The sequence below is a fragment of the Protopterus annectens genome, chromosome 7.part0 (genome assembly GCF_019279795.1).
Source record: "Protopterus annectens isolate FY-2018-M chromosome 7.part0, PAN1.0, whole genome shotgun sequence".
Taxonomy (NCBI): domain Eukaryota; kingdom Metazoa; phylum Chordata; order Ceratodontiformes; family Protopteridae; genus Protopterus; species Protopterus annectens.
The window spans coordinates 592,471,501-592,493,558 of NC_056739.1; the positions used below are offsets into that span (position 1 = coordinate 592,471,501).

General features: G+C 45.4%; 1 protein-coding gene across 1 annotated transcript in view; it reads right to left on the reverse strand.

The window, feature by feature from the left end:
• Positions 1-22,058, reverse strand: part of MAN2C1 (mannosidase alpha class 2C member 1) — a 1,630,015-nt gene that overhangs the window by 741,552 nt on the left and 866,405 nt on the right. The window contains exon 14 of the mRNA XM_044077185.1: positions 19,630-19,751. Within this exon, the coding sequence (XP_043933120.1) occupies positions 19,630-19,751 (122 nt within the window). The remainder of the gene's footprint in view (positions 1-19,629; positions 19,752-22,058) is intronic.

Below are 22,058 nucleotides of genomic sequence, written 5' to 3' on the forward strand. Positions count from 1 at the left end.
GGTGGGATGTGGATGTTTAGGGTGATCTTGTGGTCGGATCTGACCAACGAGGAATTGACCTCTGGTGTGGAACACTGGTTGCCCATGTTAGCAATGACCAGGTTTAGGATATTGCTGCCCCTGGTGGGGGTGTGAATAAGTTGACCCAAGGCGTTGGAATTTATGAATTCCAGAAAATATTGAACAAAAGAGTTGGTACATTTATTTTATTTATTTTATTTTACATTTGTTGACCGGGATAGTCCGACTGGATGCATGTCCATTTTCAGCGGAGGCCCGGGGAGAAAAGCTCCAAGGGTAAGCAGATACAGCATTACATAATACCAGCATTACATATTACAAACAGACTATTTACAGAGATTACATAAGTAAGCAAGTTAAACAAGTGCAACTCAGAACAGATCTGAGTGTTGCCATTGAGATTCTTGACATAGCTATAGAATGCTTTGTGGTTGGCTTCCTTTTTGAGTAGTATTCCCAGTCAATGGTGGGGTAGTTGAAATCGACCATTATTAGGGTGTTGGGTTGTACCCTAATACTTTCCAGTATATCAAGAAATGAGGAGTGGGAATCCTGGGGCATGGTGGGGGTCTGTAGCAAGCTACAGTTTGAATTGCGGTCTTGCCCAGAGTTAGTTGCACTTGGATAATCTCAGATGCATTATGCTGTGCAACTAGTCTGGAGGTGTGGATATCCTTAATGAATATAGACATGCCTCCACCTTTAGTGCTTTGTTCTGAGTTAGGTGGCCGAAAGGTGTGGTATGAATTATAGCCTGGTAATGCAGGGGTGCTCTCTGGAGCTTTGAACCAGGTCTCTGTCACTGGACAGATGTCGATGTTCTCCATTTTAAGGAGTGCCTCGAGTTAGTACATTGTGAGGTTTAGACTTCTAGCATTGAGTAGCATTACCCTCAGATTTTGCTTGCTTGTACCTGTTACGGTGGTGAATTTGTCATTTGAACCCTGCCTAAAAAAGGCACTATAGGGGTGGCAAGAGCCTTAGCCAGTATCCGGAATCCCAACGGCGACAGGTTCAGGCCATCTCTGGCAAAGCATCATGGTCTGTCGATCATGTTGTCCCAGGCAGACAAATACTGGATCCCCTTAGAATGACACCAGAAGCTTAGCCAATTGCATTTTGTCCTTGTACTGTGGTATCATTCTGGGTGATGGCAAGATGCCACTCAGGGCTAGGGTCATACCTGCCTGGGCTACAACATCGGAGAGCTCTTCCATGTCTCTTTTCATGTAGTCCAGGGAGGTACATCTCAGGTCATTCACACCAACATGGACAATGATAGTGTCATATTTGTACTTATTGTGGAGTGACCTGAGTGCGTGCGTTATGTGGCAGATCCTGGCACCTGACAAGCAGCTGACAGTAACTTTCTCCTTGTTTAGCCTGGTGAGTCGAGCATCAGTGTGCCTGAATATAGAGTCACCTATGACTAGAGTGTTGGGTACGTTGTTATGCCTTATGGGCTGTGGTTGAGTGGCACACTGAGTTTGTGGGCTATGTGTCATTTGGGTTGTGTTGGGGGGTTGAGTTTGCTTGTATTTCTGCTTTGGAGGTCCCTGATGCTTGGACAGGTTTTTATTGAGAGCCACCGCGAATGTAGGTGTGTGTTTTGTGTTTCTATGTGTGTGTTTTGGTCATGTAGGTTTTGAGGGACTATGTGATGAGTGTGGTGTGGTGCAAGTGTTTACCTTCTCCTCTTGACTGTCTTGTCCAGTCTTAGGTTCATAGGTTCATAGATTAGTACTAAGCTAACTGCTCTTGCGAGCCATTTTAAGCCTAGCCAATTATCCCTTGTGAGACTCAAACCCTGCACCTTGTGTTTGTGAGGCAAACACCTCAACCATTAGGCCACCCTCCCAACCCCCTTAGGTGAAGAGAGCTTTGCTTCCAGTTTGGCTATATAAGTGCATCTCTCACAGGTTGTAGTGTTGGGTGGTAGGAGGAGAGGGTTGTCTGTGTACATGAGGCAGTTGCTGCATTGCCCCATATATATCACATATGTTATTTTTTATGTTGTGTCTTGTTGTGTCTTTCAGCTTTTCCCGGTTAGGGGTCGCCACAGCGGAACTCCAGTCCGCTAATGAATGGCAGTAGATTTTTACGTGCCGAATTGCCAGCTCTGACGCACAACCTTTAACGAAGGCACGCCCATTCACGCATGTCTCCACACAGAAGACGCTCTAGCTGAGAATCGAACAGGACAACGTCTTACTGTGAGGCGACAACGCTACCGCAGCACCACCACTGCAGTCTCACATATGTTATTTCTTTTTTTTTTTTTTATAAATACAGAAAAGTTGTATAAAATCTTGCCATAACCACAGATGTCCTTCTCTTCCATGTTGCAGTATTCAACATATGGGTTTACTCTTCTTGCTTCGTGAACGTCCGGCTAATATACAAAAGTTTTCAGTCACTGTACAGCCTGTGGCTCAAGGAACATGGGTCATAAAAGTGACGTCTGCACACACCAGCCCTCAGAACTGAAAGCCCCAGTTGGAACCAGCCTTAGTAAGGGCAATACCAGTCCTGTGCCACCCAGAAAGGGAAATGCAGCCTAACAGGAGGGGAAGGAGGGTGGGAAGGAATACTGCAACATGGAAAAGAAGGACATCTATGGTTACGGTAAGATTTTGCACAACATTTCTATGTCTTTCTATTCCCATGTTGCAGTATTCAACATATGGGTGAGTGTCAAAGCTCACTGTGAAGGAGGGGGTGGTGGTCTAGAGGCGGTTTCCAGGAATCCGTGAGGGATAGTCCTGGCAAAACCCACCCTGGCTCTGGAAATGTGGTCTAACTTGTAATGTTTGGTGAAGGTGTGCACTGATGACCAAGTGGCTTCTTCAAGAATGGTAGAGGTATCCAGACCCTTGAAGAAGGCTCCTGAGGAAGCCACAGCCCTGGTGAAGTGTGCTTTAACAATGCCTTGCAGGGATTTCCCATGGTATTTGTAGCAGAAGGTGATGGCTTTGGAAACCCAGGAAGAGATAGTTTGTTTGGTTACTGCCTTCCCCTACGGCTCTGGGGTGGAAGGAGACAAAGAGTTGATCAGCCTGTCTGATGGGCTTAGTTTTAGCAGATAAAACCAGAGCTGTCTGTGAAAGTACAGTTGTGTACATTTGCCATAAATGTAGATGTTCAAGTGTATTCACTGTTGCAGTCATTACATTTGGGTAATCCTGCTGGCAGGTTGCCCTCAGCCGGCCTGAATTCCGAAGTCTTGGGTCCTGTGTCAGCAGCTGTCGCCCCTTCCCTGACATCAGGTCGTCAGGGGTATAAAAGAAGCAGCTGACGCCATTTTCTTCAGTTTTTCTTGCCAAGGATGTCATGTGCCCCCAAAAAGGGTAGCCAAACTTTATATTTATATATATATATATATATATATATATATATATATTCAGAAATACATCAATATAAATTTTACCTTCATCTATAAGCAAATACACCACATAGGTAGTATAAATCAGAGAAGGAAAGATAAGATCCAAAAGAAAAAAGGGGGTAGGCGGGTGGGTAACCTGGACTGCAACAGTGAATACACTCGAACATCTACATTTATGGTAAGCGTACACAACTGTACTATGTTCTTCGTGTTTTACTGTTGCAGTCATTACATTTGGGTAGTGTCCCAAAGCTATGGTTGGGAGGCTGGAACTAGACAGCAGTAGCAGCGGCTATGACGCCCTGCAGAACTGCAGTGGCAAAGCCTGCCCTGGATTTAGAGTAGAGTGGCAGATAATAACACTTTGTAAAGGTGTGCACTGAACTCCAAGTAGCCGCCTCTAAAATGTCTCTAGTTGGTACTCCCCTGAGAAAGGCTGCTGAGGTGGCTGCAGCTCTGGTGGAATGAGGCCTAATGCCCTTAGGCACTGGCTTGCCGTGATGTAAGTAGCAGAAATGAATGCAGTAGCTTATCCACTTAGAAACAGTCTGCTTTGGGATAGGCTTTCCTTGTGATCCTGCAGCATATGCCACTAGTAATTGCTCTGTCTTCCTGAAAGCTTTGGTTCTGTCCAAATAGAATCTACGTTGTCTGTGTAAGTCCAAAGAATGCAGAATTCTCTCCCCCTTGTTCTGTGGATTTGGGTAAAAGGTTGGCAGATGGATGGCTTGGTTAAGAGCCACACTGGACACTACTTTAGGCATAAATGTTGGGTTTGTCCTCAAGGAGACCCTGTCTAGATGAAAAATGATGAAAGGTTGCACAGCCATGAGCACCTGTAGCTCTGAAACTCGTCTTGCAGATGTAATTGCTAAGAGCAGAACTGTTTTCCAAGATAAAAACTTCATATCAGCTGTAGCAGCTGGCTCAAAAGGAGGCAGGTTGAGCTTTTCCAAGACATAGTTGAGGTCCCATGCAGATATTGGTAGTCTTCCTCGGGGCCTTACATTTTTGGCTCCTTTGAGGTACTGCCTTTATAAAGGGTGAGAAAAAAGTGGTGGCTCTGTATTGTAATGAGCCGAAATGGCAGAAGCATGAATTTTAATTGATGAAAAAGATAGGCCTTTGTCCAGGATCTCAGTTAAGTATTGCAAAATCTGAGGAATATTTGGTACTGCTATATCAGTTCCTTTTGCCTGGTTCCAAGCACAGAATCTCTTCCATTTTCCAGCATAAGACTTTCTAGTACTAGGCCTTCTGGTTTCCAGGATGACATCCATCACAGCTTTACTGAGAGGTGTTTTTTGTATGACTGCATTATTCGCCATGCTGCCAAGTTTAATGTCCTGAGTTGGCTGTGCCTGATCTGATTGTTTTGCTGGGACATTAGTCGAGGTATTTGAGGTAAGGTCCAAGCAGAGTATAGAGATAAGTTCCTTAGTATTGGATACCAGTAATGGTGTGGCCAGTCTGGGGCAATCAGTATCATCACTCAGAAAAACAAAAACAGACCAATAAATTTAAAAAGGTGAACCATAGAATGAAAAAACATACGGACTTGATGTACAAAATGCAAAAGAACAGTCGCAGTCGTGGATGGTAGTAGCGCCAGGTAGAAAGCCACTCAATTAAAACCAAGGAAGAATTTATTGAAGCGCTTTTCGTTTGCCTCCTAGGCAAACTTCTTCAGAAAACCAATGCAATCAGTATCATCTTTGGCTTCTCCTGTCTGACCTTTAGGAGCACCGTGGGGAGGAGAGGCAGTGGAGGAAAGGCATACACGGATAGGTTTTTCCAGCTGAATGATAGGGCATCCACTTTCCATGCTTGTCTGTGATAAGTCCTTGTGCAGAATCTTTTTAGTTGGTAATTGAGAGGGGAGGCAAATAGATCTATGTCCGGGCATCCCCATGTCCTTGTTATCATGCTGAAGACATGTGGATCCAGCTTCCACTCGTGGGGATCCATGAGGTTTCTGCTTAGTTCGTCTGCCACAGTACTTTCCCTTCCTGGCAAGAATTGTGCCTGCAGATGTACTTGGTAAGTCAAAGCTGTGTCCCACAAGGTCATGGTTAGTCTGCAAAGGGGGTAGGAATGTGTGCCCCCCTGCTTGTTTATATACCACATGACCGTGGTGTTGTCTGTCTTTATCAGTAGTTGTCCCGGATGAAGTAGGTCCTTGAAGGCTGTCAGGACATTTTGAACAGCTAACATCTCTTTTTGATTGATATGTAGATGCATTTGGTTTGAGGACCATGTGCCATGAATGCCTCTTCCTGCCATGTGGGCTCCCCAGGCATAATCTGATGCAGCCGTTGTTAGTGTCTGCCTGGCTGGAGGTAATGTGAATGGCTGTCCCTTGTTCTGGTGACAAGCCTTTGCCCACCATCGAAACTCCTGTTGCAGGCAGGGAATGAGTGTAATGACTGTTTCCAAATTGTGGCAATGTTGAGTCCAAACACTTTTTAGGTACCATTGAAGTTTCCTCATATGCAGTCTTGCATATGGAATTAGTAGGATGCAGAATGCCATGAAGCCCAAAGCCTGCAGAATTTTTCTTGTAGATAACTGGGCTTTTGTTGCCAACCTTTTGAAATAGGTAGTCAGTTGCCTTTGTTTGTCTGGCGTGAGATAAACCATCTAGGCAGTTGTATTCAAGCTTGCACCCAGGAATGTTATCTCTTGTGAGGGTACTAGTTTTGATTTCTTATTGTTGACTGTGTACCCTAGGCATGTTAGAAGTCTTTTCACAAACGCCAGATGTTGAAGAAGAATGTCCTTGTTCTCTGCTTGAATGAGACTGTCGTCCAAGTAAGGATATATTTGTATTCCTCTTTGTCTGCAGAAGGAAATTACTGGTGCCAAGCACTTTGTAAAGACCCTGGGTGTAGTAGATAAGCCAAAGGGCAGTGAAGAGAATTGGTAATGCATTGAAACAGCCTTGAATCTTAGGTATTGTCTGCATTATTGTCTGACTGGACATGCAGGTATGCCTCTTTTAGGTCTAAAGTCACAAGCCAAGCATTCTTGCCCAACATGGGCAGAAGCTGCTGCAAAGTCAACATTTTGAATTTTGGAATATCCAGGAATGTGTTCAGAATAGATAGGTCCAGTATCGGCCTCCAGGCCTTGTCCTTTCTGGGTACCAAGAACAGTCCTAAGTAAAATCCTTGTCCCTGCTCTTGTTCTGGTACTTGTTGAATGGCCCCCATGTCCATGAGGGATGAGACTTGTTTTTGTGCATCTGCCCATTGTTTTTTTGGCAGATCTGGCCAGCTGTTTGCCTTTGGCATAGTATGGAAATGGAACTTGTATCCTTGTGACACTATGTTTAGAACCCACTTGTCCTGGGTTATGATGTGCCAATTTTGTGCAAAAAGTGCTAATTTCCCCCTAAGGGTGCTGCCAGAAGATAAGTGCTTGCTGCAGGCAAGGGGACGTCATTGGGATTGTTTTCTGTATGTTTGTGATCTATCTTCTCCAGCTTTGGAGGTAGAAGCACCCTATTGCTTGGGCCTATAAGAACCTTGCACTTGGGATCTGCCCCTAGGGCATCTGGATCTGCCCCTTTGAGGTCTGTCTGATACAGGAAAGGACCATTTTTTTGTAGGCCAGTGTCTACTAAACCTAGGAGGCTGTACTTGTAAAAATTCTTGACAGTGTGCATAGACTTAGCTTTGTCTTCCATTTTCTTTAACACCTCTTCTGCCTTAACACCAAACAAAGTATCATGCTGTAAAGGTGCATCTAGTAATTTAACTTTAACATGATCAGGCAGATTTTGTTCCTTTAACCAAGCATACCTCCTAATTACAGAACCCGTAACTGCGGCCCTGCAGGAGGCCTCCAAAGAATCAAAACCACATTGCAAAGTATGTTTTCCAACTTGTTCTGCTGCATACAATAAATCCAGCATTTCCTTGTTTTCTGCACATTCAGAATTTAACAACATTTTCTGTTTAAGCAATCCCATGACATGTTGCTGATACTTAAGCATATGAAATTGACAGGTTAAGGCCTTTATAGCCAAAGTCGCAGATGTGTAAACGTTTTTTCCCCATCTATCGAGTGCCCTTGAATCTCTGTCAGAGAGGGTTGGGTTTTTTGCAGTGGAAGCCTTAACTCCCTTTGGACCCTGTGAAATAGTTTCTGGGTTAGCAGGAGGGTTTTTAAAAAGAAATTTGTGTGAGTCAGGAACCCTGTAATATCTGTCAGGCTTAACAGGAGCTGGGGGTAAGGAGTCAGGGGTCAGACTAGACTCCGAAAACACATCATCTACAATGTCTAACACAAGTGGAATAGCTAGAGGCCCGTGCTGGGGTAGTAAAAGAAAATCCCTGAGACTCTTTTTAGATTCTGAAAAATCTTGGCTCTCCCAGTGGAAATGCTCTCTCACGGTATGCAAGGTTTCCCTAAAGGAATAGCCCTCAGGAGGAGATGCTAAAGGAATAGATTCTTCAGCATCAGACTCCTCATGGGGGGAAGAGAATATTCCTGATCAGAAGAGGAATCAGAAGAAATAGAAACCTGATCTGAAGATTCATAGTCAGTGTCTTGCCTAGGCCTCTTATCAGGAGGGGGATGGGAATCCCTGATCAAGGTAATCAAGTCTTCGGTCATTTTGAGCATCTGTTTTTTGGGCATAGAGGCCTGTCCACATGGCTCTTGAGTTTGTTTCTTTGCTTTAGAAGGTGCTTTAGTCTTTGCCTTTGATGATGAAGTCGTTTTAATGTAAAGATGTTTAGGTCTGAATACACCCTCAGAAGCCGGTACCTACTCAGCGGCTCCGGACCCATCTGAGGGATTAGCGTCTGAGGCTCCAATACCTTGAGTATCCAGCTGCATGACCGACTCCACGTGGGAGTCGGTAGCAGGCTGCGACTCTAAAGTAGCGGGCGTCAGGGGCTGCGAAAGTGCCTCACTGAGAACCGGTGACTGGCTTAGGAGAAGCTTCGTCGTCAGTTTTGGGCCTCGGTTGTTTTTCTTTGCGTTTTTTGTAAACTCTGGTAGTCGGATGGCTATTCGATGACATTTCAGGAAAATTAAACCAGCGTCCAAAAAAGTTTAAAGCAAAATCATACTGACACTTAATAGTGCGTTGGTTAAATCTAGCACAAAACCGACAACCAGAAACATTGTGATCAGGGCCTAGGCAAGGAATACAGTAAGAATGAAAATCCTTATGAGGTATTTGCTTTCCACAAGAAATACAATTATTAACTTTTTCTGACATCGGTCTGGAGCAAGAAAAAAGTTTCCCCAATGGGGTACTTAGCTTTATTGAAGACTTCGGATCTGAAACTCAAACACGAAAATCTCAGGAGTTGGCCGACCGGCACTTGCGAACTGCTTCTGCTTCAGGCAATGCGCGGCAAGAAAGACTGAAGAAAATGGCGTCGGCTGCTTCTTTTATACCCCTGACGACCTGACGTCAGGGAAGGGGCAACAGCAGCTGACACAGGACCCAAGACTTTGGAATTCAGGCTGGTTGAGGGCAACCTGCCAGCATGATTACCTAAATGTAATGACTGCAACAGTGAAACACGAAAAACATCCTCCAGGGAGTGAAGTACTCTCTCACTGTCCCCCTGTGGGTTATGGAAAAAGGTAGGTAGGTGGATGGCTTGATTCAGGGACATACCATTCATCACCTTGGGCATGAATAAAGTTATGTACCTACCATAACGTTCCATGTTAGTTGTCTTCTTCTTATCTTCTTTCTTGCTGGTTGGGTTTGGAGCCGATCCTCGGCCCCGACTCGGCCATCTTCTAAAGCTCGAGAGCTATTTACTGGCTCGAGGCCTCCCCATATCCCACAATGCCTGGCGCTAGATCCCCAGATCTCGTTTGGTAGACCTAACTACAGACAAATATAAGGACACCTGTCCTAACAGCATATGTTTAGCTTCAGAGCTAAAAGGCTGAGGGAACAAACCAGATAAGACCCAGCCAGCTAAATGGAACTCAGAGGGCAACTCTTCTCGGTCTATTAGGATAGGGGATGGAGGGTGGGACGCAAGAAAGAAGGCGAGAAAAAGACAACTAACATGGAACATTATGGTAGGGACATAACTTCTTAATGTTAAGTTGTCTATCTCGCCTTCATTCTTGCTGGTTGGGACAGCGTCCCTTAGCACCTCAGTCCTGGGTGGCTCATCGGAACAGACTCTTCAGCACAGTGGAACTAAAATCAGCTCTGCTCCTAGAGGCCACATCCAACTTATAATGAGAAATAAATGTATGGGGAGTGGCCCATGTAGCTGCTGCACAAATGGCTTCCATTGGTAATCTTTCCTGAAAAGCTACAGAAGTAGCTAAAGCCCTAGTAGAGTGGCCTTTTGGTTTAGCAAGGAGCTGTTTGTCCCTCAATTGATAAATCAAAGTAATAATAGAAGTCAACCACCTAGATAGAGTTACTTTAGACACTGGTAGGCCTTGTTTACCTTCAGCATAGGACAGGAAGAGCTGATCTGATTTTCTAATTTGTTTAGTCCTATGCAAGTAGAAACGTAATTGTCTATGAACATCCAACTGATGTAATTTATGTTCAGCTTTGTTGGAATAATTTGGGAAGAAGACCAGAAGATCAATAGACTGATTCAGATTACTCTCAGAAGGTACCTTAGGAAGGAAGGATGGATTAGTCCTGAGCGAAACTCTGTCATTATGGAAAACTAAATAAGGAGGGCGAACACAAAGGGCCTGGAGTTCGGAAACTCTTCTGGCTGAGGTAATTGCCACAAGAAAGAGGGTTTTCCAAGAAAGAAACTTTAAGGAACATGAAGCTGCGGGTTCAAAGGGGGGCAATATTAGGGAAGCTAAGATCAAATTAAGATCCCACGGAGGCAGGGGATCTCTTACTGGGGGCCTGAGCAAAGTAGTCCCTTTGAGAAAAGCTTTGCAAAGCTTATGGGACATGATACTAGTTTCAGATAGGCCTGTATGAAAATTTGAAATTGCGGCTAACTGAACTCTAATGGTTGCAGAAGAGGACCCAGCCTGAAAAAGTTCTGCTAAGAAATCTAAAACTTGGTGGACCGGGGCTGAAAAGGGATCTATGTTTTTAGACTCTGCCCAACAAGAGAAACATTTCCACTTACTAGCATAGCTTTTTCTGGTGGTATATTTGTACGAAGATAAGATGATTTCACGCACCGATTGGGAAATGTCTGGAAGCCTGCTAAGGTTGGAAGTGGAGCAACCAAGCAGTGAGGTTGAGAGACTGCAGGGATTGGTGCAGCCCACCCGACTGATGGATCAGGAGGTCTGGTACTGGGTCAAGGGTCCAGGAGGTGATGATGCAGAACGGAAACCAAATTTGGCGAGGCCAGTAGGGGGCAATGAGGATCATCTTGCATCCCAGCATGGTAGCTTTCTGTATTAGTTTGGGAATCAGAGGAAATGGAGGGAATGCATAAAGAAGTCCCTGAGCCCAATCGTGGATTACAGCGTCTCTGGGAGGGTATCCGGGAAGAAGGAGGAGAGAAAAGAAACTGTCGCACTTGCTGTTGAAAGGGGGGGGGGCGAAAAGGTTGCAGCAAGGCTGACCCCATTTGCGGAAGATTTGGTCCGCCACTGTCTGATTGAGAGACCACTCATGAGGCATGAGAATTGCTCTGCTCAGCCTGTCCACTATAACGTTGGACTTCCCAGGGATGCTATCAGAAACCGCTGGGAAGAGATTGTCAATTGCCAGAGTCTGAGTGCTTCTCGACGTAGGGGGTACGACTTGGTTCCGCCCTGCTTGTTGATGTACCACACTACCAACATATTGTCTGTCTGAATTGCAATGGTCCCGGTGGGAAGAGAGTTCTGAAGAGTTTGCAATGCTAAAAGCACAGCTCTCATCTCCAAGACATTGATATGCAGATGGTACTCGTGGGGTTGCCATGTGCCTTGGACTGTTCTGCCCTGAAAGTGCCCCCCCCCCCCGATCAGGGAGGCATCTGTGGTCACCGTGGCTACTGGAGGAGGAAGAACAAATGGTCTGCCCTGGGGTACTGATGGGGAAACCATCCAACAAGCAAGCTGGTCTTTGCATGTCTGTGTAATCATAATCATGTGAGATATTGGAAGTTGTAGAAATGACCATTGGGTAAAAAGCAACCACTGAAGAATCCTCATATGAAAACGAGCCAGGGGGACTAGTATGATTGCTGCTGCCATGAGACCCAATGTCTTTAGGATGAATCTGGCCTGAATTTTCTTGCATCCTAATAACACCTGTACATGTCGGCGAATATCTAATACTCTGTGCAACGTAAGTCTCGCTGACATGTCTTTTGTACTTAAACTTGCACCTAGAAAGGTTACAGACTGACAAGGCAACAATGCAGACGTTTCGAAATTTATAGTGATACCTAGCTTGGAGCAAGTTTGGATGGTGTAGTTCCTGGCTCGTAGCAGATGATGTCTGGTGGTAGCAGTATGGAGCCAGTCGTCTAGATAGGGAAGCACCTGTAATCCTTGCCATCTCAGGTGAGAGGTAACTACTGCCATACATTTGGTGAACACCCTGGGGGCTGTGGTGAGACCAAAGGACAGAGCTCGGAACTGATAATGACTGGCTCCCAGCCGGAAGCGGAGGAATCTTCTGGAGCGCCTGTCCATTTTGATATGGTAGTATGCATCTTGAAGATCTATGGAGCACATCCAATTGTCCTGACCCAAAAAGGGTAGAATGGACTGAAGCATGACCATCAGGAACTTCGTTCTTTGTACAGCCCTGTTTAGTCTGCTGAGATCCAAAATGGGTCTCCAGTCCCTTGTCTTTTTTGGTACCAAAAAGAACCTTGAGTAAATTCTGGATCCTTGCTGGTCTGCTGGGACTCGTTGGATCGCTCTTTTTTGTAGCAGTTATGAGATCTCTTGGACTGCTTGTTCCCTTAGACTGGGTGGAACATCTGGAAGGGATTTGTTTGACCTTAAGGGGGTATGAATGAAGGGAATTCTGTAACCTCCGGATATGATAGACTGTACCCATCTGTCTTGAGTTATGTCTTGCCAGGCTTTTGGGTAAAGCGATAATCTTCCCCCGACTGCCTCCGAAGGCAGGCAGCCCCTCAGGGACGCTGGAAGGGCTTGTCAGAAAAGGAATCTCTGCTGCCCTGATTTTGCGCGCTCCCTCTGCCTCGATGGCGGCGTCTATTGTTGTTCCCCCCTCTGCCCTGGAGGGAAACTCACCACGTGTGTCAGGCACGGCTCCCTGGGTTTCTGGAACCACATTTTGCCACTTTTCTGACCTTTGGGGTATGGTCTAGAAGGAGTGGAAAAACGGACTCCCACAGCAGAGAGAGTCTTGCCTTCCTGCTCACACCTGGTAAGGGTATCCTTCACCTGTGGTCCAAAAAGAGCAGAACCATCAAAAGGGGTATTGGTGAAAGACGCCTTAAAGGGGTCCGCAAAGTTACATAACCGCATCCAAGCGTGCCTTCTCAAGGCCAAACCTGTGCCTGCGGCTCTACTCGCCCCATCGGCCGCATAAGAAATGAGCCGCATGGAGGAGTTCACTATCGAATTAAGAGTTGCCAGCTGGGAGGTAATCTTATCCTAGGCCCCCGCAGCTGATGGATCTTGAAGGGTATCTCCTAGCTCCTTAAGGAGATCCCTTTGAAGGTGTGTAAAATGGCACAAATAGTTCAGCGACCGCATGGAAAAGGTCGCTGAGGAAAACATCCGCTTCCCGTATCTGTCCATCATCCTAGACTCCTTATTAGGGGGATGGACAGACGAAGAAGTCTCAGCCAACTCCTTTTTCGTGGCTGCTGCTACCACCATAGCATCAACAGGGACACCCTTTGTCAAAAATTGTTTGTCTTGTGGTGCTGTGATGATTTTCATGGGCCTTCGGGGAGTTGGTTCCACTGTGTCTGGGGCTGACCACGCCTTTCGAGCCACCACTGCCATCAGTGGATCGAAAGGTGGAGGCACCCAGGAGGTGGAGGGGCGAGAACCAAACGCGCCCAGATATACCGACGCATCCTGAGAAGGGTTAAGGGTAGTCCAGTTCCCCCTCTGCCTAAGCATCTCAGGGATGTCTGAGAAGGAGACATCTTCAGAGGGGGACCTCGGGGACCCTTCCAAATCCTCTAAGTCAGTATCCGAAGTGACAGACTCAGGGGAGTCAACATGCTTCCTCTTACATTTCCTCTTTCGAGGGGGCTCCTCTGAATGATCAGGAGGAGGCCTTGGAAGAGGAGGACGTGCCCACTGGGGCGATCTGGAGTGCTTGTTCTCCACGCTTGGGGTCTGGAGGAGGGGCAGAGGCAGATGCAGGCACCATGGGGGGAAGAGCCAAAGAGGCTGATCGTGGGGCTGACTGAGGGGCCAGCACACTCCTCATGACCTCGAAGGCACCCCTTCCCGGCAGAGAAGAAGGCTCAGGCTCCGAAGAGACCAGAACCCTCCCCGGCACCGAGAGGGATGGCTCTGAGGCCGATGTAGGAGCCGAGCTCACCTGCACCAAAGCTCCGAGAGGGAGAACAGGGTCGGACAAGGGTCCGATGCCACTCGCCCCCTCAGAACCAATGAGGGAGTCTCGGCGCCCAGATCCCTCCAAGGACGGCGCCATGGAAGTGATCGGAGCTGAAGCAACCGAAAGGGTAGGTATCGGCGCTGATGGTTCCACAATCCGAACCCCAACCAGCTCCGGCTCCGAACTCAAGGGGTGAGTCGAAGGAGGAACTACTGTAGAGACGGGCAGAGCTGAACCCTGATGAGGGGGGCTGGATAGCATTTTAGCCAGGGCCTGCGATTTCAGAAGTCTGCTCACCACTCTCTCCAAGTCATGGTCAGACAGTCTCGAAGACCGAGAAGAGTGAGATCGGTGACTTCGCTCCGACTGCAACAGAGGCGACCCCGGAGCCGAGCGAATTGACTCTAGGGATGGGGACCTAGAACGCTTTCGGCTCCCTGAAGGTTCCGACACCAGGATCGGAGCCGACTGAGAGGCAGGTGCTTCGGTTCCGGCCGGAACCGAAGTCGAAGCAGACGCCACACCCGACAACGGCTCCAAGCTGGGAGCCGACGGCTTCGATGGCTTGGAGGGTTTCCCTGGCTGAGTCTTAGCAGGTGACCCTTCAGGTTTTAGTAATCCTCTAAGGTTTAACGTATTCCTACGCTCCTGCAGGACTCTTGGACTAAAGCCGTGACACACCGAACAAGAGTCCTGCAGGTGTAGGGCGCCCAAGCAGTAGACACAAGAAGTGTGACCATCTGTCAGAGACATTTTCTGACAGCATGAGTCACACTTCTTGAATCCCGATACCTTAGTATCTTTGGACATCCTGTAAAAAGAAAAATCACAGGAAAAAAAGGCCAACAGTACAACAGTAGGTAACAAGTATAAAGAACCGTACACACAAAAAAAAAACAGTTACCACACCTTAACAACACACACACACACTATAACTATATATATATATATATATATATATATATATATATATATATATACACATATACTATAAAAAGTAAAGTACTACAACTATTTCTACCTGAAAACACTACAAAAGGTATTTTTGATAACAAGGGTTAGCCTCTAACTAAAATGGCTACCTTGAAGTGAGAAAAAGAGAGGGGGGGGGGGGACTCTCTAACAGTAAAAACGAGTTTTCTAAGGGGATGGGATAGATCTAAAACTACACAGAGACAAAAAGTACTAAACTACTATAATAAGAACTATTTATATGAAAAAAATTTTATATAAAACCTATCAAAAGACAAAAATACGATCTGAATCAGCAAAAGCAACCTCGTAGCAGAAGCGGCAAACGAGATCTGGGGATCTAGTGCCAGGCATTGTGGGATATGGGGAGGCCTCGAGCCAGTAAATAGCTCTCGAGCTTTAGAAGATGGCCGAGTCAGAGCCGAGGATCGGCTCTGAACCCAACCAGCAAGAATGAAGAAAGATAGATAACATTAACATTGAAAGGTTTAGGGTTAGTGTAAAACCTGTCAGAAAACTAGGAAAGGTGGAAGAGCCGTGAGGGCTTGCAGCTCTGATACTCTTCTGGCTGAGGTCAAGGCCACGAATAGTACAGTTTTATATGTACAGTATTTTAGGGAAGCTTTGTCTGCTAGCTCAAATGGAGGAAGTGTGAGCTTTTCCAAAACATAGTTAAGGTCCCATGGGGGTGGAGATGGTATCCTGGGGGGGCCTCAGGTGAAGAATACCTTTGAGAAAAAGCTTACGTGGTAGTCAGGATGCTAGAGGGGGGTCCAGAGGAAGGCATGCTGAAATAGCAGACAAATGGGCTTTAATGGAGGAATAGGCCAATCCTGTCTGCAGTAGTTCACACAGATAAGACAGAACTAGAGGAGTCTCGCTTGCAAATAAGTCCAACTGTCTTTTGTGACAACATACAGAAAATCTCTTCCACTTTGAAAGGTAAGATTTTCTTGTATTTGGTTTCCTGATCTCCTGCAGGACAGTGAGCATGTCCTCATTGTAAAGGTGTTTAAAGGGGATCAGAATCCTATCAGCCACAGGGTGAGGTGCAGTAACTGACACTGTGAGTGTATTTGGGATTCTTTGTGCTGTGTCTGAAGGTCCACTCTGAGGGGTAACTTGTGGTGACTGCCCATGGATAGTTGTAGGAGTAGGGGGAACCAATGCTGTCTTAGCCAGTAGGGAGTCACCATGATTTTGGTTTGTCCTGCTGAATTTTCAGCAGGACCTTCTGGATGAGTGGGAAGGGGAGAATGCATAGATAAACTTCCGCCTCCAAGAGATTGAGAAGGCATCTGTTGCCACTGTCTGAGCATGTGGTATCCTGGTGCAGAATCCAGGAAGTTGCCTGTTTTGGAGGAGGCAATCAGGTCTATTTGAGGTGTACTCCATTGGTGGACCAGATCCGGGAAGACTTCTCTAAGAAGCATCCATTCCTGGTTGTTTGTGATGTTTCTGCTGAGACAGTCTGCCTGGGAATTCTATAGAGAGGGAATGTAGATAAATTCCCATACTAGGAGAGCTAGCCTGCAAAGTAAGACTTAGTCCTACCCTGTTTGTTGAGATACCACAGAACTGTGGTATTGTCTGTGAAAATCTTTAGTGGACTTTACTGTAGATATGGCTGGAAGGCTCGAAGGGCAAGAAGAATTGCCCTCATCTCTCAAACATTGATGTGTTCTTGTTTGTGTGGCTCTAGCCCCACAGACCCTGCACTTTTTGATGGCCCAGAATTGCTCCTCAGCCCAAGTCTGAGACATCTATGTGCATGATGTGTGTGGGTAGGGGTGGCTGGAATGGAAGACCTAGACTCAGAGTCACATGTGTGGATTTCTAGTTTGAGGCATAGTAGGAGGGGAACCCTGTACTCCAAGGGGTGGGAGTGTTGGGTCCAGTCTGACCAAAGGTACCTTTGCGGCTTTCTCATATGAAGTCTTGCTAATGGTAACATGGGGATAGTGGCTACCATGTAGCCTAGGAGCCTGAGGTACTGCCTTGCTGTCAATTATGTTGAATGAAGGACCAGAAGTAGGTGTTATGTCAAGTTTTCCACCTATTGGAGGGGAAGGTAGGCTTTCATGCCATCTGTCAGAATTCTGCACCCCAAGAAGACAATGTCTTGAGAAGGTTCCAGGTGGGATTTTGGGTAATTTATCTGGAATCCCAGAGACTGTAGGAGGGAAACAACAAGGTGTATATGTTGCAGGAGGATCTCCTTGCTGCCTGCCTGTATCAACAGGTTATCCAGATAAGGGAATATCTGGATTCCCTTTGTCTTGCAGAAGGCAATCACTGGAGCCAAAATTTGGTGAAAACCCTGGGTGCAGTGGAAAGCCTAAAGGGCAAGGCAGAGAATTTTAAGTGAGAAGGGCCCACCAATAACCTCAGGTATTTCCTGAAAGTGAGCTTTATGGGGATGTGAAGATAGGCATCCTTTATATCTAAGGTGGTCATAAACCCTTGGGGATAAGAAGGGTTAAGAGGGTTGGTAGGGTCAACATCCTGAAGGTTGGAACCTTTAGGAATAGGTTGAGGTATGAGAGATCCAGAATTGGTCTCCAGAGACCATCTTTTCTTGGAACCAGGAAAATCCGGTAGTAGAAACCTCTTCCTTTTGTTTCTAGGTGTACTGGTTCAATGGTGCCTTGAACCAACAATGTTTGTAGCACTGACTGCAGGAGGTGTAGCTGTTGTTTTGGAGGTTGTGGGATGCCTTTTCACTTTGGGGACATAAGCCAGGTCATGAAATACCCATTTTGAAGGATTGAAAGGACCCATTTGTCTGAGGTGATGGATGTCCACACAGGGAGGGAGTGAGAGAGGCATACTGACAGAGGGAGAGAGAGATGAGGAGGGTGTTGTAAGGGTGGCAGGTAGTCAGATGCTACTTGCCCTGTCTTAAAAGGGCAGCATCTGACTAAAGGATGGTGTAGCTCTAGCTGAAGGGGTTGCTTTCTGGTAGGCTTTCTAGACCTTGAGGGAGCAGCAGGGCGAGAATGTTTTCTAATGAACTGTGTTTTAGCTGGGTGGTTTCACTGAAATTTAGGAATAGGGGAGATTAGCAGGTGTTTCAAATCTTGCATTTCTTTCCCCTTTTGCTGAAGTGACTTAAGCAAATCAGCCACTTTTGCATCAAACAAAGCTGTGTTGTTCAGGGGGGGCATCGATCAGCTTTGCCCCGATATCATCTGGAAGGGGCTGGAGACATAGCCAGGAGTACCTTCTTAAGACAGCTGCTGATGCTGCTGACCTTGCTGAGGCTTCAGCAGCATCATAACTGCACTTTATTGAGTGCCTGGTAACCCGGGAGGTGACAGTCAAAAGGGAAGACAGTGAAGCTTTGGCAGCATAATCTGGCATAGCAGCCAATTCCTTATTTTTTAGTGACCTGGCAGCCGTCTGAAGAGAGGAAGGCCTGGAGTCTGGAGATTGTAAGTAACCAGACTTATCTGACTGCTCTACTGAAAGTGCTGGTTCCCCCGGTGTCAGAAACAGATGTCAGTAAAGCCTTTACGGAAGTGCCCTCCATGTGGGATTGTGCGGCTTCCATTGAGGTACCTGCTATATCTGAGGCAGCGGAGCCCGATTCCTCTACCAGGCCAATGCTGGCCACAGGCTGAGAGTCGGACGCAAGAGGTGCAGCTGTAATGGTAGGCTGTATAGTCTTGCCTTTCTTTTTGTCAGTTCACTAGGTATGTCGGAGGAGCTCTCCATCCCTAAAGCTATTTGTTTTAACCTTTGATTCTCTAAATACAAGTTAAGCGCATGCAGACCGCTACGCAATGTTTTGGGCACAAACACCTGACAAATGGAACAGGCCTTGTAATCGTGTGACCGTCTCAAACAAGAGAGGCCCTGATCGCGGGCATCCTTGTGAGGTATATGATGGCTGCACTTACACTTGCCCTTTCTGGATGACATGAACAGGCATTAAAGGAAAGAAACAGACTGAAAGATTCCCCATAGGGGTAGTTATCGGATTACATGAATCCGATGGCCGTGAAGGCAGGAACACCTGGTGTTCAACTGACGGCTGAGAAGTTCTGAGGGCTGGTGCATGCAGACATCACTTATATGGCCCACGTTCTTTGAGCCACATCAGACATCCCACACACCATACAGTGACTGAAAACTTTTGTATACTGGCTGGATGTTCGCAAAGCAAGACGAATAAACCCATATGTTGAATACTGCAACATGGGAATAAAAGGACATCATCAGTCCAACATTACATAAATTGCTCAATTCTTGCTTTCGGAAACTTCACTCCTTCTCCTGAACATTATTCTGCATGCATTGTTCCCACAATTTCCATTTATTTCTATGTAATTTTCTCCTTCCCATTTCAAAAGAACTCACTTCCAGTTCTTTTATCTCTGCTACAATATTTAGTACTTAAATATAGTTGATTTAGACTTTCAACACCATTTTCTAGTAATTGCTTTTTTGGCAGCAACCAAAATTAAACTTAACAAGGCCTTACTATATCTAGGTAATTTAGATCCTGTGTCCCATTTCAGACGAATTATTTCCTTACTTAAACTCATTTGTTCACCCAATATTTCTTACAGAGTACTCTCTAAGGGATTTTAAAGTCTGCCAGCTCATTACACTCTCAGAACACTCACATGACTTCTTACTCTCTCTTTTTAAGGATCCACTCCTGCAAATGAATATCTGAAGGCTCCTTCAGGAAGTCAAGAGTGAAAGTGTCACATACGCACTGCACCCTTCCTTTCAGTCCAGAGGTACATAGTTCAGAGAAAAGCTTTACCTCCACAGATGCTGCAGTTTGGAAGAAGGATAATGAAAGCTAAGGTTCTGAGAGAGGGCCATACTACTGACAGCTTCAATGTCATGCAGAATACGTTCACACTCCCGATTTCCTTTCTTAATCTGTAAAACAGTCAAAATAGAGTCAGTTTTAAAAACAATACATTTGTTCAAGTAAAACTTTTAAAATCACTTCACTTTGAGGATGTTTGCAAAAATGTTAAATTTACTTAAACTGGTACCAGAAAGTATTACAACAGGAGATTTGTTTATATAGTTGCAATTCAACTCTAAAATAATTCCTTATGATCCCTTATTCTCAAGATGCACAGAAAATTCTTGAAGAAAAAGTCAACAGTCCATCCAAGTTGTAGCACCAAATTAGGAAACTAATATTTTAAGAATTTCTCATCTGAAGATGCTATGTTAGGAGGATATACAAAATCATTGCCTTTTGGGTAATGGCATCATCTATATCAAGAAGTTAAGAACCAATACCCAGCAATGTTTACTAGTCCAGAATAATACTGCCCATTCTGACCAAAGGGAAATAGCCGAGAGCCTAGTTAACAAATTTAGGGCAAATTTTACTCCACCCACAGTTTTAGCTATTCCAAAGTCCCAGCTGCCCCTTGTAATTACTATGGAACAAGTCCTCAAAGCCATCTCAAAAACTACCACCACCTCATCCAACGGCCATGACAACATTCCGGGTTAACTGATTATCAGTACCAAATATGGACTATCTGAATACCCTACTTAACCTCGTTAAGCTACGCCTTTCCAATAGCTACTTTCCCAAAGCATGGAAAACAGCCATTCCAATGCCATTACACAAGCATGGCTCAAACTCAGACCCTTGTAACTACAGACCTATTAGTCTCACCAGCGTCATATGTAAAACCATGGAATGCACTATGTCAGACCTCATTAATCTGACATTAGAGATCTCTTAACCCTGGATCCTCATTCATTTTGTTTTGTCAAAAGCAGGTCCTGCCTCTTTAATCACATTCACTTCTTTAAAAAAGTAACTGAAGCAGTGTGCAGTGATTATGCACTATACACAACATATCTGGACCTGGGCAAACCAGTTGACTCTGCTCCCATCTGCAGACATTATCAACAGACTTGTAATTCAGAATATAAATCCACAGGTGGTGTGGTGGATAGCTAACTGCTTGTCTGATGGAACCCATGTGGTTAAGGCTGCAAGTGTCACTTTTGAAAGCAATAAGTTACCAGTGGTGCACCACAAGGCTCAGTGTTGGGCATTCTCTTATTGGGCATCTACTGCTCAAACCTTCAAATCAAGACAGCTGGTCTAAGGTTATCCAAGTCTGCAGAAGACTAGGTGTTGTTATTCTGTCTTCCACTGACACACAATTGCTTCAACATTATTTAAATGACATAGGCATTCTTGCTGATAATTCCTTATCTTCTGAAAATAATGTCAGTTGTTCAGAAAGTCTTCTAGCTGGTTCATCTAATTTCCAAATGCACCTCCTCTAGCCTAAATTCCTTTTCATTCATATCTCTTCAGACCCATTTTTGAATATAACACACCTTTTGGCACATACCCATTTAAACATGTCAGAAAGCTTGAAAGACTTCAAAGATTCCTAACTAAAAAGATCAAACGCCTCATGACCCTCAGTTATCTTATAAACTCTTGTGATCTGTCTCTCACCTTTCAAGCCATGCAAGAGCTGACCCTCTGACCTCCAGTTCCTTCACATAACAGTTTGTCCAATACCCAGTTAAAAGAATCAAACCATCAACAGATAGAAACATCTTCATGACAGATTCATATCCCAATACATTCCCCAACTCTAGAGCAAACCTCTACTATAAATCAAGCAGAGCAGCACCCCTGCCACCTTCAAGGTAAATCTAGACAATTAGATGGGCGACCTCAACCTCTCCCTCAGTCTATCCTCATGTTTTCCTACTTCAGGTTGGAGAGAAGTTTTAACCATGGTTTATTGGCTAGGCTTTTAACAATATTTAGAATGATTGCCTTGTTAAAGTGGGTGTCAGCATTACTGCAATAATTGTATATCAGCATTTAGTCAAAATTTCATGAACTAATCTGATTTGAGGTTACAAAGCCTCAGAGACAGAAGGATAGGGGGAATACTCAGTTTGTGATGTTGTCTGTGATTACTGGTAGAGGGCATGAAATCCAAAGATGATTTAGAGATTTGTGAGGATTTATTAGAATCATCATTTCTTTGACATTTGAGTTGAAGTCTGTCATGTGTGTTGCACAAAACCTAAACATTCACCCACCTTGGATACAGTTTTGCAAGCATCATCTGAGGCTTCTGTGGCAACAGACTGAGTAGGGGCTGGAAGGGAAAAGGCACCTAGGTTAAGAACTAGCTGGTTCACACCCACTATAGTAACCCCCGTTTACAAATCTCAGTC